General features: G+C 31.8%; 1 protein-coding gene across 2 annotated transcripts in view; it reads right to left on the reverse strand.

Moving 5' to 3' along the window:
• Positions 1 to 825: 825 nt before the first annotated feature.
• Positions 826 to 17,045, reverse strand: part of LOC130451415 (homeobox protein onecut) — a 43,135-nt gene continuing 26,915 nt past the window's right edge. The window contains exons 4-5 of one of the 2 annotated variants that reach the window (XR_008910728.1): positions 10,982 to 15,528; positions 826 to 10,908 (exon numbers count right to left, since the gene is read on the reverse strand). Coding sequence is in view for 1 of the 2 variants with exons in the window: in XM_056790412.1 (XP_056646390.1) it covers positions 15,283 to 15,528 (246 nt within the window). In the remaining variant the exon portion in view is untranslated. Of the gene's footprint in view, positions 15,529 to 17,045 lie in introns of both variants that reach the window. The other variant, XM_056790412.1, reaches the window with a different exon arrangement.

Consider the following 17,045-nt stretch of genomic DNA (forward strand, 5'->3'; position numbering starts at 1 on the left):
GGAGATCAGTCATAAAATTTGTGCAAAAAAGTTTGAATAGAACACAAAATGTGGAAATGATGAAATTTGCCTCCAATTTAAGCTTTTTTTCTCTAATTTGCGCAACATTTTATCCATTTGAATTAAATATCATTTCACGGGGCCTTATTTTGAGCTCAATTTTTTTTTGAAGTTGTCTATAACAGCCGTTTAATTTTAGCAACCTAGTTTCTATTGTTATTATTTTTGTTGTGCTATAGCATAAGATTTAACAGTCCAGCATTGATATAATAGAGTATAAATCATGAAGGCTGTCCCAATCAAACAGCCGTTTTATTCTAGCAACTTAGAGTTTCTATTGTATTTTTTTTGTCTGTGCTATAGCATGAGATTTATCATAATTTGTTGAAAAATTCGATTATCGTATATAAAGTACCAATTAATTTCCAGTTGGGAGTTTTTGGGGGCCACTTTTGTTATACGTGTTTATAGTTCAGCCCTACAGGTCGTCTAGACACTTGGTTTCTTTTTCACTTCCTCCGGGTCTTTGCTACTCCTCCACCTCGCTAGACTTCTTGTAGTCATTTTTTCTTTGGGCACCCTCCTCTTCTTTTCCTTTGTTCTCCTCTCCTCACCAACATTCTCACAATTCGCGGCTGTGGAAATCTGGCAATGTGTGCTAATCACCGTGCCTTCTATCAATTTTGGATCGCCGTATATAATAAATAAATAATTCTGTATTAAAACTATATAATGAGTATGAAGAGGAGTTAGGATTTATTGAAAAATGAATTAAGATAAGGGTGGAGTATAATGGTTTAAGGATTTCAAAATAAACAATTTTTTATGTCAATATTTCTTTAATCAACGCTATATTTCTACAGAACCGTGTAGCTTCGTACACTGATGGGATATGGTATTGCCATTTTTTACACGTTTACACGTTTCATCTATTGCACTAATATGTATCGCAAAGTTAACGCAATTATTTGATTTTTTTTAAAAAACATAATTTTCTAAAACTCTTGAATTATCAATTTTTTTTTAAATTAAGCTGCTTCTTGAAAAGTTTTCAATAAATAGAAAGCTTAAACTTATATTTTGATTATTCTCCTCTAATTTTGGGAGTTCGATCCAGCTCTCCTTTTTATTTTTGCCTATTTTCGAGGCTTCTTTCCTTGTAATTTCATCTGCCGTAGGTCTGATTCACTTTGTAATGAAATATATAGACAATCTTTATCAAATCAAACACAAATCTAATATTTATACTCATGATATTTGTGAGAATTTTAAGAGAAAACAAGAGAATTGGATTTTTACTATATATGAGTAAAACATAGCAGCGGATAAGGCCGGGTAGTAGTCGACACGTGCAGGGCTGTGCCAATGAAGGACTCGTGAATGTCACACAGAAACTGCGTCACACTCGCACATTTACCTACAGGTGTTTAGGGAATCTCGTGAAGAAAAATTGATTGAACTAGTGCGAAACCACCAGAGTAAATTATAGGTTGAATCATAGTGTGAAATAATTATTCATTCATGTTCACTCGAGAGTTCCCTCGTCAGCGCAAATTCCCCGTTAGTTTGTCTTTTTTTAATTCACTTCTGGATCGCTTCGATCTTGACTTCTGGTACAGTAGAAGTATTGTTAAGAACTCGTCATCAGAATTCGACTCAGAGCTCAAATTTAAGAGAAAACACGTCCACCTTCGTCAAAATGCAGCAGTGAACTGGCAACTGCGCCACAAAGTTTTCTCGAAATGTCTTCCCTTGCGCTATGCTGCCCTACACGTGTTGACTGCGTCTCAACTTGCGCCCGACCTAACAATCGTTTTGCTCAAATGCAGTAGCAGGAAACAAAGAAGAAGATAACAAATAATAATGAATGATTTACCACAAATAACCACGATATAAATAAATACTAAAAAAGAAATACATTTTTTGATTGGTAAAAATGGTTTGGACATGCCAATCACGATGCTTTTGACGACGCCAGCAGGTATTTCATTACAATACAGATGACTGAATAGTTTCAGGGGGGTAAGAAGACCAGCTTTAACACTATTCCTACCAGGGCCGGTCAAATAGTTCATATATATGTATGATACATCGATATTCACTTATTTTTTTTTTATTGTTTATTATCTGAGAAAAATGTGTAGTCTGCCTTACCTACCAAGACCGGTCATTTGATTGGTCTTGGTGTGGTTATACATTTTTTTTAATAGTTCCTCTATAAGACTCAATTCCAAAACTATAAAGTCGTTACAAACGAAAGGTAATGTAGTTGTGGTACGATTTTATTCTATAAGTGCCTTAGTTTCGTGTTTATTTATATTTTTATGTGATAATGGAAAAGAATATAATCGAACTTATAAGAAAGTGCCCAGACGAAGAGGCATTTAGAGTGTTGGAAAGAGAGAAATGCTTTATTGTCAAAAAATTGTTACAATTTGTAGACAAAAGCTTGCAAAAACTAAAAAACAAACATAAAAATAACTAAATAAAGATACAAATAAAATAAAATTTCAATATACAGAAGAAAAACACAATAAGTAACGAACCAGTAAGCAGCATGCCCGGAATTAAACATTATTAGAATAGAAGTCGTTTACAGAGTAGAAGGCACTTCCCATTAAATATGCGCTCAAATTATCGCGGAATGCGGAAAAAGATGATATCGATTTGATTCCAATTGGCAAGTGATTGTGCATTTTTTTGCATTGTAAAATATTGAGCCCTCAACTAATTCTGAACCTGGAGTAGATAGGTAAAGGTCGTGCTCCGCGTTCCTAAGTAGATAGCCGTGTAACGATCTTTCTGAAATTGGAGAAGCGTGCTTACGAATTACGCAAACGGATTCAAAGTTAAATAAGCAGGATGAGTTAGAATTTTTAATCTTTTGAAGAAGTCCCTCAGTGAGTCCTGCTGTTTAGTCCGAGTAAATATCTAACAGCTCTCTTTTGTAATTTGAAGATTCGCTCAAATTGAGTCGCACCACATGTACCTCAGAAGGGTATATAAAGAGATGCGACTCGATAAGGGTTTAATGAACTGTTACAGATTGGGATATGAGTGGGAACTGTCTACTGCAAAGTTATATGCATTATAACACTTCTATAGAATAATAAGTGGTTCCCGCCTTTTTTCTCAAATTATGAATTTACGGAGATTCGATTTGATGACAGAAATCAATGAAGCCAACGATAAATTTGCTATGATTTCCGAAGTTTGTTAACAATAGTTGAAATTGTTTAAACTAGAGCCATGTATTACTATAGCAAGGTGTAAATTCACTCAATATATGCCCAATAAACTGGACAAATTTGGATTAGAATTTTGCTTAGTATCCGATGTATGTAGCGAATACATAATAAACGGCTTTCCGTATTTGAGAAAAGATGAAAGTAAGGAACCCTCAGCTCCTCTTGAAGAGTTTGTCATAATGAAATTAGTAGAACCGTATGTAGGATGTTGAAGAAATATAGCCACGGACAACTTTTTTTCACGCATATCTTTAGCAACAAAACTTTTAGCAAAAAACTACGATTGTTGAGACAATTAGAGCAAATAGAAAAGACTCAACAAGATTTGGAAAACTGAAAAACTACGACATGGCACTTTACTCGACCAAACTCTATCGCTCATACAATTGTATGTTGATAGTTCACAAAGCTAAGTCAAAAAAGGAAGTTATAATTCTCAGTTCAATGTACTAATCCGTACAAGATTAATAAAATGACACCCGAACACCGGAGACAATTTATTTGTACAGGGTACGGCATTGGATGTGACACATTTTAACGCGCCTCTGCCTGACACGTGAATAGGTGGGAGAGTTCTGTTTATGACTAAAGTGTTTGTTATTGTATGCAGTTCAGTAGCTATGGAGAATTGGTCGGTAAATCAACACGTGTTCGTCGTAACGACTTACATTGAAACGATTTTGCAATGTCTTAAGAAGTGGAAAGCGCATGGAACTGTCTGTGATAGGTTTGCTGGTTCTTCCCGTTCTGTGCGAACGCCTGAAAATATTCGAAGAGTTGAAGAAGCAGTAACAGCCAGTGCAACACGTTCAGCGAATAAACATACAGGGGCTCTGAACTTATCAAATCGTACAGTTCGCCGTATTTTGCATGATGAACTTGAGTTTCACCCGTATAAAATACAGATTGTGCATAAATTCGTAAGATTGTTGGGAGAAAGAAAAGATCTGATGGATAATTTAATTATGTCGGATGAAGCTAATTTTTGTTTATCGGGTTTTGTTAATAAACAAAACTTTCGATATTGGTGCGCAGAACAACCAATGAGAAAATTTTACATGCTGAAAAATTACGATTTGGTGCGGTATTGCAACCCTTGGGATTATTGGACCATATTTTTTTGAAGAGAACAATCGAACTGTAACCGTTACCTCGGAGCGATATTTGCAAATGCTACAAACATTTCTTACTGCCGAATTACGCAGATTGAGAATTGAAGATCACGTAAAATTTCCCGAAATGGAAACCTTGCTTGGCCAGCACGTTCTCCTGACTTAACGGCTCCAGATTGTTTCTTATGGGCCTATTTAAAGTCTAAAGTGTACCTAAACGAGCCTCGCACATTGTTTAATGGTGGACATTTAAAATCTGTAATTTTTAAAACATAATAAACTGTTAAAAACTGCATTCAATGAGTATTATTTTTCGGAGATTTTTACTTCTTTTACAACAAAATTTCTAATCACTACAGTGTAGCGAAAAGCGTCACAATCCACCGCCGGACCCTGTATAAAAGCACCAAATTTTGCGCAAATATGACTGACCAAATGGCAAAAAATTATTCGGTAAAATCTTAATCTGGGAAAATTTACAATTGGGAAGCCCATTTGTAAAAAAATCAACGAAAAAGAATAAAATGTAGATTATGAACTTTCGAATGAAAAACATATATTTTTATACCGGTAAGCTGGCTATTAGGTAGCATTCAATATTAAAAATATAAGTTGTGAAATACCGATCATTTGACCGACCCCGGTAGGAATAATGTTAAACTGTATGTTGTAAATTTCCATATGATTTTTTTTCTGTATACTTCTTCTCAGTGCTCGTCCTGGCTTTTTTTATAACTTAATGCTTGTTTGCTATATTTTGTGTTGGTTTTCGTAATGTACTTTTGTGGGTATTGATCGATAATATTTCTAGATAATCATCACTTATTTTGTTTAGAGAGGAAATATAATTTTTGTTTTCCTACTTTTTTTCGATTCCATATTTATATTTAGCCCCATCACTTTTCTGATTTGGAAATTTTGTCTTTATACTAGAGCTGCTTTAGTTCCTTCTCTTCCATTTCATCAGAATAGTTTATTGTTCATCAAATTTGACGTGAATCTGAATGTTAAAACTAATTGAAAAGTGAGGATTTCAAAATGTTCATAATAATATTTTTTTTATTCAATCTGCGCTAATTATATTGAAAACTTGTCTTAAAACAGCTTCTTTTTCACTTACACTGAAGTAAAAAGAAGTTTCAAAGTGCTGGTCGTGCAAAAACTTGTGGTAAACGTCACACGGATGTCAAAAAAATTCTAAATAATTAATCAGACACCCGTTTCACTCGATATATTAAATATAACATTTAAAGAAAATGCTTGATTTTATTTTGATCATAAGAATAAATTGTTGAAACAATATTTAATGTTTTTTCTTTATTTGTTATTTTCATATATCCCTTTTCATATATCTTTTTCGGTCCAAATTATGAAAGAATCTTTACATTACTGACACTAACTGACAAATCACTACAGAGTATTACATTTCATCACACATATTTCGTTTTAATCTAATTAAACATCAATATTATAAATATTGTAATAATTGAATGACGGATTTATATAACACAAAAATAAAAAATTCACTCAAACACGATGAATAGTGCTAGGTTTGGATACAAAAATAAAATCCGAAAAATGAAAACACCAAAAGTAGTCACTGATTCTTTCAATAAGAAATCTAAGGAAAAAAATTGAAAAACTATTTGCTTCAATTCCGTTTTAAAATCTAATGAATTGATTTTTTTTACTAAAAACGTAATCAGTGAAAATTCTGTATTTGTGGAAAAGAAATATATATATTCCAGTACGAAATATGTGGATACGTTTTAAAAATATAACATTCACAAAGGGGGACATTAAAGAAAAAAAAATGACGAGTGCTGACTAGATTTATACAACAGTTAACATGTTTCATTAAGGCATACCGTGGTTGTCTTTATACCACGAATGGTGTTTTTTTTTTATTTTTAAATTATCATACAAAGTAACAAAAGGGCAGCTATGGTTATAATAGCATACATTTAAATATTCAGATATAAAAAAACTAACCCAAGCCCACAAATCTTTGTATGAGAGTTACTTTAAGTTTCATAGCAAAAGTGATCCCAACAATAATAGGTATTTATAAGTATTTTTTGTCCCGTAATATTTACATAGACTTTTAACAGTATTTCGTGAAGAAAACTCTATTAAATTTCAAAATAAACTGTTAAATACTCTAACCCCCTAGATTTTTCGGATTTAAACATTTTAAGATCTAAATCTCAAGAGATAGCTCGTTATTTACTATAATTTAATCACCCTGTTGATATTGTGACCATTGGAGATAAATTTATACTGAATCAACTGATTTTCCCAAAATATTTTCACGAATAAAAACAAAAAACAAGTGGATACTGAACATTGCTCCCATTTAATCCACAAATTAATGCTTCAATTTTGTTATTGACCACAAAAACGTGTTTCAAATCCGGACTATTTGCTGGCCATGAAATAAATGCACCATGATTAATCCAGAGATCGAATTGGTCATTAAATTACTCTTCAAAGTCTATGCAGGGAGCTGCGTCCAAGTCTTTAGTAGAAACAATAGCTTCAAAAAGTGAGCTACCTCTGGTAGTATATTCTATGTATATTTCTCGTATAATGTTAGATATAGGACCCAAAATTTTTTAATAAACAATGCCACATCTTTTAGAAAATGATTTTCCCCACACGCGCTACTTTTTCTCATTTTCCAATCTCTTCAGTAACTGGACTTCGAGCGTGTATGAAACTAGTATAACTAGCGACATCTATTCGAAATTGGTCAAATTCCGAGACATCCCAAAAAACTGTCTTTCTGTATAAAAAAAGGGTGGAAATGAAAAAGTTCACCACATAACCCAATTTTCCAATATTGTTGTGTTTTTTCAAGAATGACATTTATTGTTTTTTATACTCCCCGTGGAATGATTCATCTATTTACATCATAAAATTGAATAAAGTAGGGTAGTAGGGTGTCGGTCCAATCTTTGCTGTAAATGTCAATAAAATATAAGCTTTTATAGACTTTCACGGGCTTAAATGTTTTTTACGTGTTTTTATTGTTCATATAAAATGTTTTTATTTAATGTAATAAGTGTGTAATAAACTTTGTAGTATGTTGATTTATTAACGTCTACCGCCGCAAAACTTTGTACTGCACGTGCCAGCTGGTCCTTGAAATTTGAAGGTCACTTACAAATTAAGAAACAGTCCGAATTGTGCATATATTCGAGAAAAAAACAGCTACAAAAAAAGATAATAAAAAAGGGGTTCACAAGATAGTCTATATGAAAAAAATATGAATCTGACATATCTCGTTCGAACTGATAATCAATGACCACCAATTTTGGGTAAATAAACACCTTCTGAAAGCTCGAAATGCATCTCTATGGTATAAAGATGGTTAGAAGGTAGCTCAAATTGGTGAATTTAGTACTTTTTAGACCACTACAAAAAGCACTCACCATTTTTCATGCGAAGTTGCTAGCAATAACCATGTGTGTTCAGGATTGTTTTATTGGAGACCTATCTAGTAGCACCAAGGTATACCACGAAGCAGATAGCCTTGACAAAAAAGAAAGAAAGACCATCATGAGATGCCACATCAATAATGAACTGAACGGATGGCTAAAGAATCAGATGCAGTCTCACTAAAAAGAAACACTCCAGGCCTAAAACAATTTAAAAATATGATAAACAAATCAGCTAAGAACTCTGAGGAACTCGAGATGCCTAGAAACGACATTAAAGTGGTGACACGTTATTTCCCTGTGAAATACGACTTTAAGACGATAGGCATGACAGAGGACGACAGCTGCAGGTAGGGAAGTGGACTAAAACCCAGAAACATAGCCTCCTTTGGGTTTATGTATTTTCGTGGCAAAGCAACGATATGGAGAGTCACACACAAAATATCTTTTCAGGTATAGGTACAGAGCGGCTGGAATGCTAAAACGACGCCCCGAACACTTTAGTTTCGTGAAATTATTTTGAAATAATTTAGTTACAAAATTGGCACAGAGTACTTTTCATAAAATATCGCAGTAGTATGGATGGATTGTATAATAATTTTCCCGCTAATTTGTGTCTTTCATATGTCTTCTCAGTGCGCATATTTTTGATTTTTTCTGGCCCTTTGTGGAAGCAGTCATAATTTCAAATGGAATTCAAAAAGAACTGAGTCTCCATCTATATATAGCTCGAGTACTATCTTAGTGTCAATTGCGTATGTGTAATACTTCTATATGGACAGTCGGTGTGGGAAAAACATTATGGTGCCGACAATATTCATTTTCTCTCTCGTTCGAGACACTTTATCTATACTGCGCATGCTTGAGAATGCGTAAAACCGAGCTAGAGCCTCGGAGGATAGAGAAATCGTTGCCATTCTGTCTTCCTTAATCGGAACAGCTTCCACTTATAGAAACTGTCCATATAGAAGTATTACATTTATGGTCAATTGCCGATTTGTTATAGAGATCTTAAAAGTTTAATTCTTTGTAAAATTGATGGTTGTATGTTTTGGACAGTAATAACAATACATATAAGTTATTGTTATTACAAGCAAAATATATTTCACAAGAACAAAATGGAGAGTTTGACACTGTAAAATGGACATAAAAATTGATCTACTTGTCGTACACAAAAACACAAAAAAGAAAATGCTATTTTGTACATTATCTATCCGTACTTATATACAGACCATTTTATTTGTGCTAAAATATAAACTTTAGATTTTCTTACCAAAATATAGCGCAATATTTTACAAATTTTCGTGTAGAAATTTCATTATTCGTATTTGACCTGTAGAAGAAAACATTTTGACTAAATAGGTCGTGGGATTAAATTAAATGTTTAAATTCTACAACTTAAATAGGTAATATTACATATCTAGCTTTCTTATAATTAATTATTAATTGAATAAATTACAATAAATAAAAAGAGGCAACTAATAACAATTATGTACAGTTTGACTAGATAACAAAAAATCACCATACATTCCGAATTTCACTGCACAGCTGCTCTACGTAGTCAAATCGTTACAACAAAATCATTTCTGAAGCCCTTCACACACTATCAATTTATTCTTAATTAGATCTTGACAGATGGATTGAAAATACATTTAAATTGACTCAAATATCATGTAAAAAAAGACTTGAACTAATTTTTGGAAAAAGAAGCAAAAATATGAATTTGAAATATATTAGATAAAAACTAATTTGTTTCTTTTATACTACACTGGAAGTTTGCGATTTCATGCCAAAGGGTGGTTACATTATTTGAAAATAATTTGAATTTGAAATATGAAAGGTTAACAGAATATCTCAAGAAAAAAACTTATAATTGAAAAAGGTTGTGATATAATGAGCTCCTAAAAATAAAAAAAAAAATCAATTAACATTGAGTTCAACATACAAAAATTTGTCAATAAATTTTTTTCTTGTATTTACTATGATTAAATATTGATTTTTAAATATTTAAAAAAAGATAGAAGAAAATTATTGAATATAAAGTTGCTATTTTTTTAATAATTACATATTTTCTATTGATGTATTGATTTTTATTTCTTCAATAAATGATTTTTAGTTTTTTAATTCAATTACAAGAAAACAGTATTGTTTCTCGATGCCAGTTAGAATAGTGTTCAAATATACATTCTTTTAAAGTCAATTTTCCAAAATTTAGTGCCACAAAGTATGAAAAAAAAATTCTATACTTTGAGGACACTTTTAAATATCTATATTTCAATTTTTCAAATAATTTTCTTGGAACGTCCTGAACTATAAACAACATGAAGGGGGCTTTCCAGTAAATTGACAAAAACTGGCACTTTTTCAATACATTCATAATTGGATCAAAATATTTCAACGTTTTTTGGAACTTAAGGCTGTTTAGTACTTTTTTCTGTTTCGTTTTTCTTGTTTTAACAGGTTACGATTGTTGTACTAAAAAGGTAGATTCATTTCAAAAAAATTAATACAGCATATTTCAATTTTAGTGCAGAACCTTGTTTCATCATCAATATCTATATTTTATTCTAAGAGATTTACGAGGTCTGGCTATTAAATAACGAGACTGTGGTCCTAGAGGGCGCCCTAGACGGGTGGGGTATCTAGATATCTTGTCAATGCACGTCCCAAAACACGTTTCCGTCACTATTATGGTATTTGTGCGGTAGTGGTTTGAAATGAACGTGTTTTTTTCTCACCATGTGTGACGAAAAGCAAGAGCAACGTATCAGTCTCAAATTTCTCGTTAAATTGAAAAAAAATCCGCCTGAGTGCTATAAATTGTTGGAAGAGGCCTATGGGGACAATTCTCTATCTCGTGCGCGTGTTTTTGAGTCGTGTAAGCGCTTTAGTAAGGGCCCAGAGAGCACTGAAGATGACCAGCACCCAGGTCGTCCAGTAAATGTTTCAACTCCGGAAACAGTAACCAAAATCAACCAAATTGTGTGTGCAGATCCTCGGATGATTGCCGAGGCTGTAAAAGTCGATAAAGAAACGATTAGAAAAAATTTACATGAGGAATTACACATGAAAAAGCTGGTGCCAAAAAATCTGACTCCTGACCAAAAGCTCTTGCATCAACAGGTCTGCTCAGATTTTCTTGAAAGGTTAGAAAAATATCTGCTTCGAAACAAAACAAAACCCTTTTTCGTAACCAGTCTCGTTATTTAATAGCCAGACCTCGTATACGGAATATTGAAATATATTCATCATTTCTTTAGTATCTTATTTAAATATATAAAATGATTTCATATGAATTTTTTCATCCCGATTAATTTCGAATCTATTTCGTTGTAAATAATACTTCAGATTTTTATATTTATATTTTAATATTATACGTTATTGTCAGAATAAATTAAAATTTTAATTTCATTGACTAGCATTCTGCAATACCGATAAAGTGGGTATTCATTACAAAATTTAATATGTGGAGGGTCTAAATAAAATTCAGATTGTCTCGCTAAAAGATAAATATTGAAATTATTTTGCTGCAAAAACTAAAATTAGTGTTATTTACAAGTAGTAAAATCGTCTATTTGTATATTTTTCCATATATTTTGATTGAAAAAAGTCTTAAAACATAATGGAAATTATTTAGAAGAAATAAACCACATGTTTATTCTAGTTTCACATTTGCAATGTTGCCATATTTACTGTTATCAGTCATCTTATTTTTCAAATGTTTTTGTTACGCAAATGTTATTATTTTGAACGAATTAACTAGTCTATAAATAATCAAGATTTTATGAACAATATTAGAAAAAAAAATTAAATCTGTTTGGAGCTAGTTTTGATTATAAATGACTCTAGCTGGACAAAGTTAAATGTATAGTTCGATTATGGAAACAATAAAGCTGGCAAAAATCCCAAATGTTGAATAATTAATCGGGCTCATCCCCAATTTGATGAAGATCCAATTATAGACTTTTAGTCCAATCACTGATTGTTTTCAGAAAATTGATAAAACAAAGTAATAATAAAAAAAGAAAAATCATTCATGCCTCCTATGTTAGATACAAGGTTTTTGAAAATAGACAATAACTTAACAAATAACTGTTTTCATTTTGCCTTACTGCAGAAGTATCTTATGTTTCTTATTTTCTATTGATGTCTTTCTATTGTCAAATGTTCAATTTAATTATCTTTAAAAAGAGTATTTTGAAAGATTATTCAGATACTTCCCAATATAACTGACTAATTTTTAAAGTATCAGTTGTATTGTAATGATATGGTAAAAACCAGTCAGTTAGGCTCAAACTTGTACTTTTTTTTAAATAGAAATATCAATTTCTCCTAACCAGGATAAATTTTACACTTTTGGAATGTAAAGATATATGGAAACAGAGAAATTTCATCGATAAACATAAGTTTCTAGATTAATTCTTCAATAAAAAAAGGTGTAAACATGAAATAATTTTGTCGTTCAATTATGATAAAACCAAATATTGAAATTTACATAATTTGGTATTAAAGTAGAAACTGTTGTTTACAAATAGAAATAAATCTGTATTTAGACACTATTTTTAATAAACACACCCTAATACCTGACTGCACAAAACCGGAAGCGCAATATAATAATTAATTTTGTACTATTGGTGAATGAGGAATTTACATAACTCAATATATAATATAAATAATATATAAAAAAAAAAATAATGATCGAATGTTTTGTTATCGTATTCGATAAAATTACAGCCAACAACTTATATCTCCGTGTAAGAAAAGTCAAATTTTCAACAAAAATGCTATTTAAATGAAATAACTTCATGTTTGTAAAGCCCAATGTGAGCTGCATCAATTCACTTTCCATGTGTTTGTGACAGGTTAAACGGGAAGGAATATCCCAATATTAAAGTACCCACAATATACTATTTTCTCTCTCTCTCTCTCTCTCTCTCGTTTGAGACACTGTATCTATACTACGCATACTTGAGAATGCGCAGAACCGAGCTGGAACCTCGGAGGATAGAGAAATCGTCATCATTCTGTCCTTCTCAGTCGGAATAGCGTCCACTTATAAAAACTGTCCATATGGAAGTATTACATAAATGATATGAAGACAAATAATTGTATGATCAAGTCATCTTCTGTAATGATATCAATCTAATATGCACTATGCCGAATAAGTATCGCATAACCCATAAAAATGGCAACATTGCTTACAAAATCAACGTCAGTGGAATTTTTATTATATTGATTAGTTTAATTTTCATAAAAAAATGTTTTGGATTTTGCTTCTCATCAGTTTTTGTTCGGCACAGATCGAGAGTACACACTTTGTGTATTACTTGGCAATTTTAAATTAAATTTACCGTCGAAGCAAATTGTTCGATTAATTGCTGTTAATGAAAATTAATCAGTTAACAAGAGTTAGCTGAAGCACAGATCGTGAGAAGTGTTTCGAGAAATTCTGGAATTAGATGCAGAATAGCTTATACTGCTCCTCAACTGATAAGGGCCCACCGTGCAGCTAGGTTAAGATTTTCTTTGCAACATAAGATATTCAACAAATTTTAGAGGAAGATCTATGATGTTGTGGGGTGTAATATCTCTAAGGGTTTACATAGAATTGGTACTGGTAGTTGGAGTATCATTAATTCTTCATAGGTACATTACAGAGATTTTAGAGCCACATGTTGATACTCATGCCCCTTTTATTGGCAATGCCCTGACTTAAACTCAATTCAGTATGTGTGAGACAATATTTATGGAAGGTTGAGATCCAAAGATTTGGTATCATTTGACCATCAACGTCTTCAAGAGGTATTGATTAATGAGTGGGAGAATTTCGAGCAAAATTACTTGGAGGACTTGGTCACAAATATTCTAAGACGTTGTCGTGATGCCATTAGGTCTTGATGAGGAAACACAGCACTGTCTGTTATTAATTTAAATACAGGAAACTGATAATATAAGATAAGATAAGATAGACGAAGTTCTATCTCAGGAATCATAGTGAGGCGATACTTTTTTGGCGGACTGTATTTTCCTTGGACAAATCTATTTCACTCGGGATTCTTACAAATTAAAATATCAAAACCGTGAACAAACTTCCAGAATGGTTTTTATGGACGAATTGTTTTCACATATTCAATAACTACATTAATAATAATTCATATATTTAATAATATATCAATTACATTCGATAATTGTAAAGGATGTCACCTACCGTGGGAACATAAGGATATTAACTCCTTACAAAGATACCATAAATTATGCAACATTATTTACACAAATGTTAAGAGATTTGAATTAATTACCAATCTGCATTTTTGATTGGTTTGATTTTACTATTATCTCAATGTTCCCCATAGATTTTGTTTTTGAGGATTAAATAACTCAGATAGATATATTCAGAATATAGCAAGTGCATTGATGTCAAAAGTAGTTAAGTCAGAAAAAATTAATTGATATGTTTGTTTATATTTTCTAGTTTCATTTTAGTAAAAATATATGGTCCTAGATGAAGAAGTGATAAATTTTCTTAATCTGTATATTTTATAAATTATTATTGTTGTTCATTAAATTAAGTAGCCATTTAAATTTCGGAAAGTTTGACTTTTCCATCAGTTTTTGAATGTAATACTGTTCTATGATCAAGTTAATAATTCCAATTGTAATATATACAAATTTTGGGGTGAATTAAACCTCGGGAATCTGAGTTCTCTGATATTACTGTTTTTTACCCAACTGTACAAGTGAAAATTGATAATGGATAGGCAGTTTAAGAGGATTTCATAAAAATATTGAGGAAAATACTACAAAAATGTCTTGAGTGTGCTCAACAACACAATTGTATACTTTGATTATGGAAAATTTTATTAGATTCCTTTTATCCAATAATATAAACAGGAAATGTAAATTGAGTGCTTTTGGATGAATAGAAATCAAACTTATTCTATTGGGCTTTTGGCTTTAAGTAATTTAAATAAGAAACTTACAAATATATTTTGGTTTTAATCACATTGTTACATATTTTTTAGTATCAAAATGTACAAATTGTCTGTTACTCAACCTTAAGGTTATCTGAAGCCTCAATAGATTCCCAATCTGAAGTCTTTCGACATTTGTATGTTGATAAAATGCTAAGATAAATCACAGATTGAGAACAATAATGCCTATATATACAAAATTAGAGAAACTTTGAGTCCTTTTCCAAATGTAATACAAAATAAATTTATATGAGTTATTTGCATAGGGCAAATTATTAAATTATGGTTGTTATTTGAGAATCTGGTATTTATCTTTGGAACTTTGATATATTTGTAATTCTTGTACATGCTCAGTATTAAAGGATTGTCTTATAAATTTGCCGCCAACAAGAAACAAAATGTTAGGTCAAATACACAATTTGGTGAATCTACACTAGGCTAATTGTTCTAAAAAACGCTACACTTAAACAAAGTGTCACAGCAATAACAAGTGACGATCGCGGAACGCATGTCACAAGACGTCATCTTGATCATCCATATCATTGTCCATATCGCCATCTTGTTCTAAGTCGTCTTGATCCATTCCAGGAGACATCTGTTGGTGTAGCATTGATGAGGCAGCTTTCGGGTCTTCGTCTTTCCATTTGTCCATGGATCTTCTTCGTGCATTCATGAAGAAGTTGCCCACTGTTGTTGGTTCGAGACCGAGTTGCCTAGCTATCGTTACCTGCATTTCCTTCGATGGCCTTTTCGTCTCCTAAAATATAATAAAATTTAAATTAACAATACAGCTAAGATATAAACGGTTGCAATTTTCAGTTAGGAAATTGCTGCATTTTTGTCAGAACAAATTATAGCCTAGATAACAAGTCCTATTTTTCACAAGTATAGTTTCATTTATTTATTAATAGGATAAAAAAGGTAAGTGATTTCATTATGTCTTTAAAAGTTTACAAATAACGAAAAAAATGGCAAAATAGAAGAAATTATACAAAAGAATAAATCAAAGATACCTAACAGTTAATCCGTTATTTCATTGTAGAAAAACTAGAAGAAAACCACAAAAAATAGAATCATCGTAGAGTCATAAAAAAAGTTGTTCTTAATGTAAATCAACCATATATATGTAGGGGATAATAAGCTTAGTCTGTATCCAAATTTCAAGGGGCGCCGTGGAGCCCCCATTTTGATCTTTGCATGAGTGACTTACAGTTGTCGAGTGTTTGTCATGGCGTAGGTGTGTCAAAATAATTAGATTTTCACAAAAATTAGGTTAAAACGTGCATTTCGTTTAGTGTAAGCTAATGAACACTGTAATTGTTATTTTCCGATTTTTCAGTGTGAACGATATCGTGAGCAGTCAAAACGTGTAAAACATTAAAAAGTTTAAACCTGAAGGTATTTTCTTTCACCAGTAAGTTCACTTCACATCAGAAGTAACGTGCAAAACTCATAGATTACTGTATTTTCAAATTTACCGCTTCCATTTCTCTGGAATCAACTACAAATGCTTTTTAGGTTATGTGACTAACGTCACTGTGTATCCTAAATGTTTTGTTTACATTCTCTTTCCATTTTGATAGAAAATGTTGAAAATATAAACATTGATTTTTTAAAATTACATACCAAAATAAAAGAAGAGCGAACTGGAACTGCTGCTAAGTAAACGAAACGATAATTAGAGCACCTAGTTGCGTCAAAAACATAACCTCGAAATGGTAAACTTTTTTCTACCTATTGAGCCCTCTTTAATTTTGTAATATTCAACTGGATTTGAAATTACAGTGGTTTTACAGAAACAGTGCGGCAACATGAGAGTTGCCGCCATGTTTAACCCAAATTTCAATACAAAATAAATTATTTTCATATTTTTTTAGTTGAAAATACTACCGAGCCCTTGAAAAGCTTTTAATCGAATATTTGATAATATAAATTACGAAATTTTATAAGCATTATTATGAAAAGCACAAATGCCAAATCAACCGAGTTTAGATGAAATGGCGGCTACTCTCATGTGTCCATGTTGTCTTTATGAAGCCACTGTAGCCACGATAGGATTTAAGCGACCCCTCACTTCCATTAGTGTTGTTATTTCCACAAAATGAAGAGACCGATAGATGAACTCTGTACAGCGGTTTGTCATTGGTATTCGAAAGATGGCGCGTCGGATTTTTATTTTCGATGTCTGGGTACAAACAATAAAAAGTATAAAGGACGGGGATTAAGAAAAAAAACTGACCTTGGTCAAGATTTTCTAGAAGTAATTACAATCAA

This window comes from Diorhabda sublineata, chromosome X (assembly GCF_026230105.1).
Source record: "Diorhabda sublineata isolate icDioSubl1.1 chromosome X, icDioSubl1.1, whole genome shotgun sequence".
In the NCBI taxonomy this organism is placed as follows: domain Eukaryota; kingdom Metazoa; phylum Arthropoda; class Insecta; order Coleoptera; family Chrysomelidae; genus Diorhabda; species Diorhabda sublineata.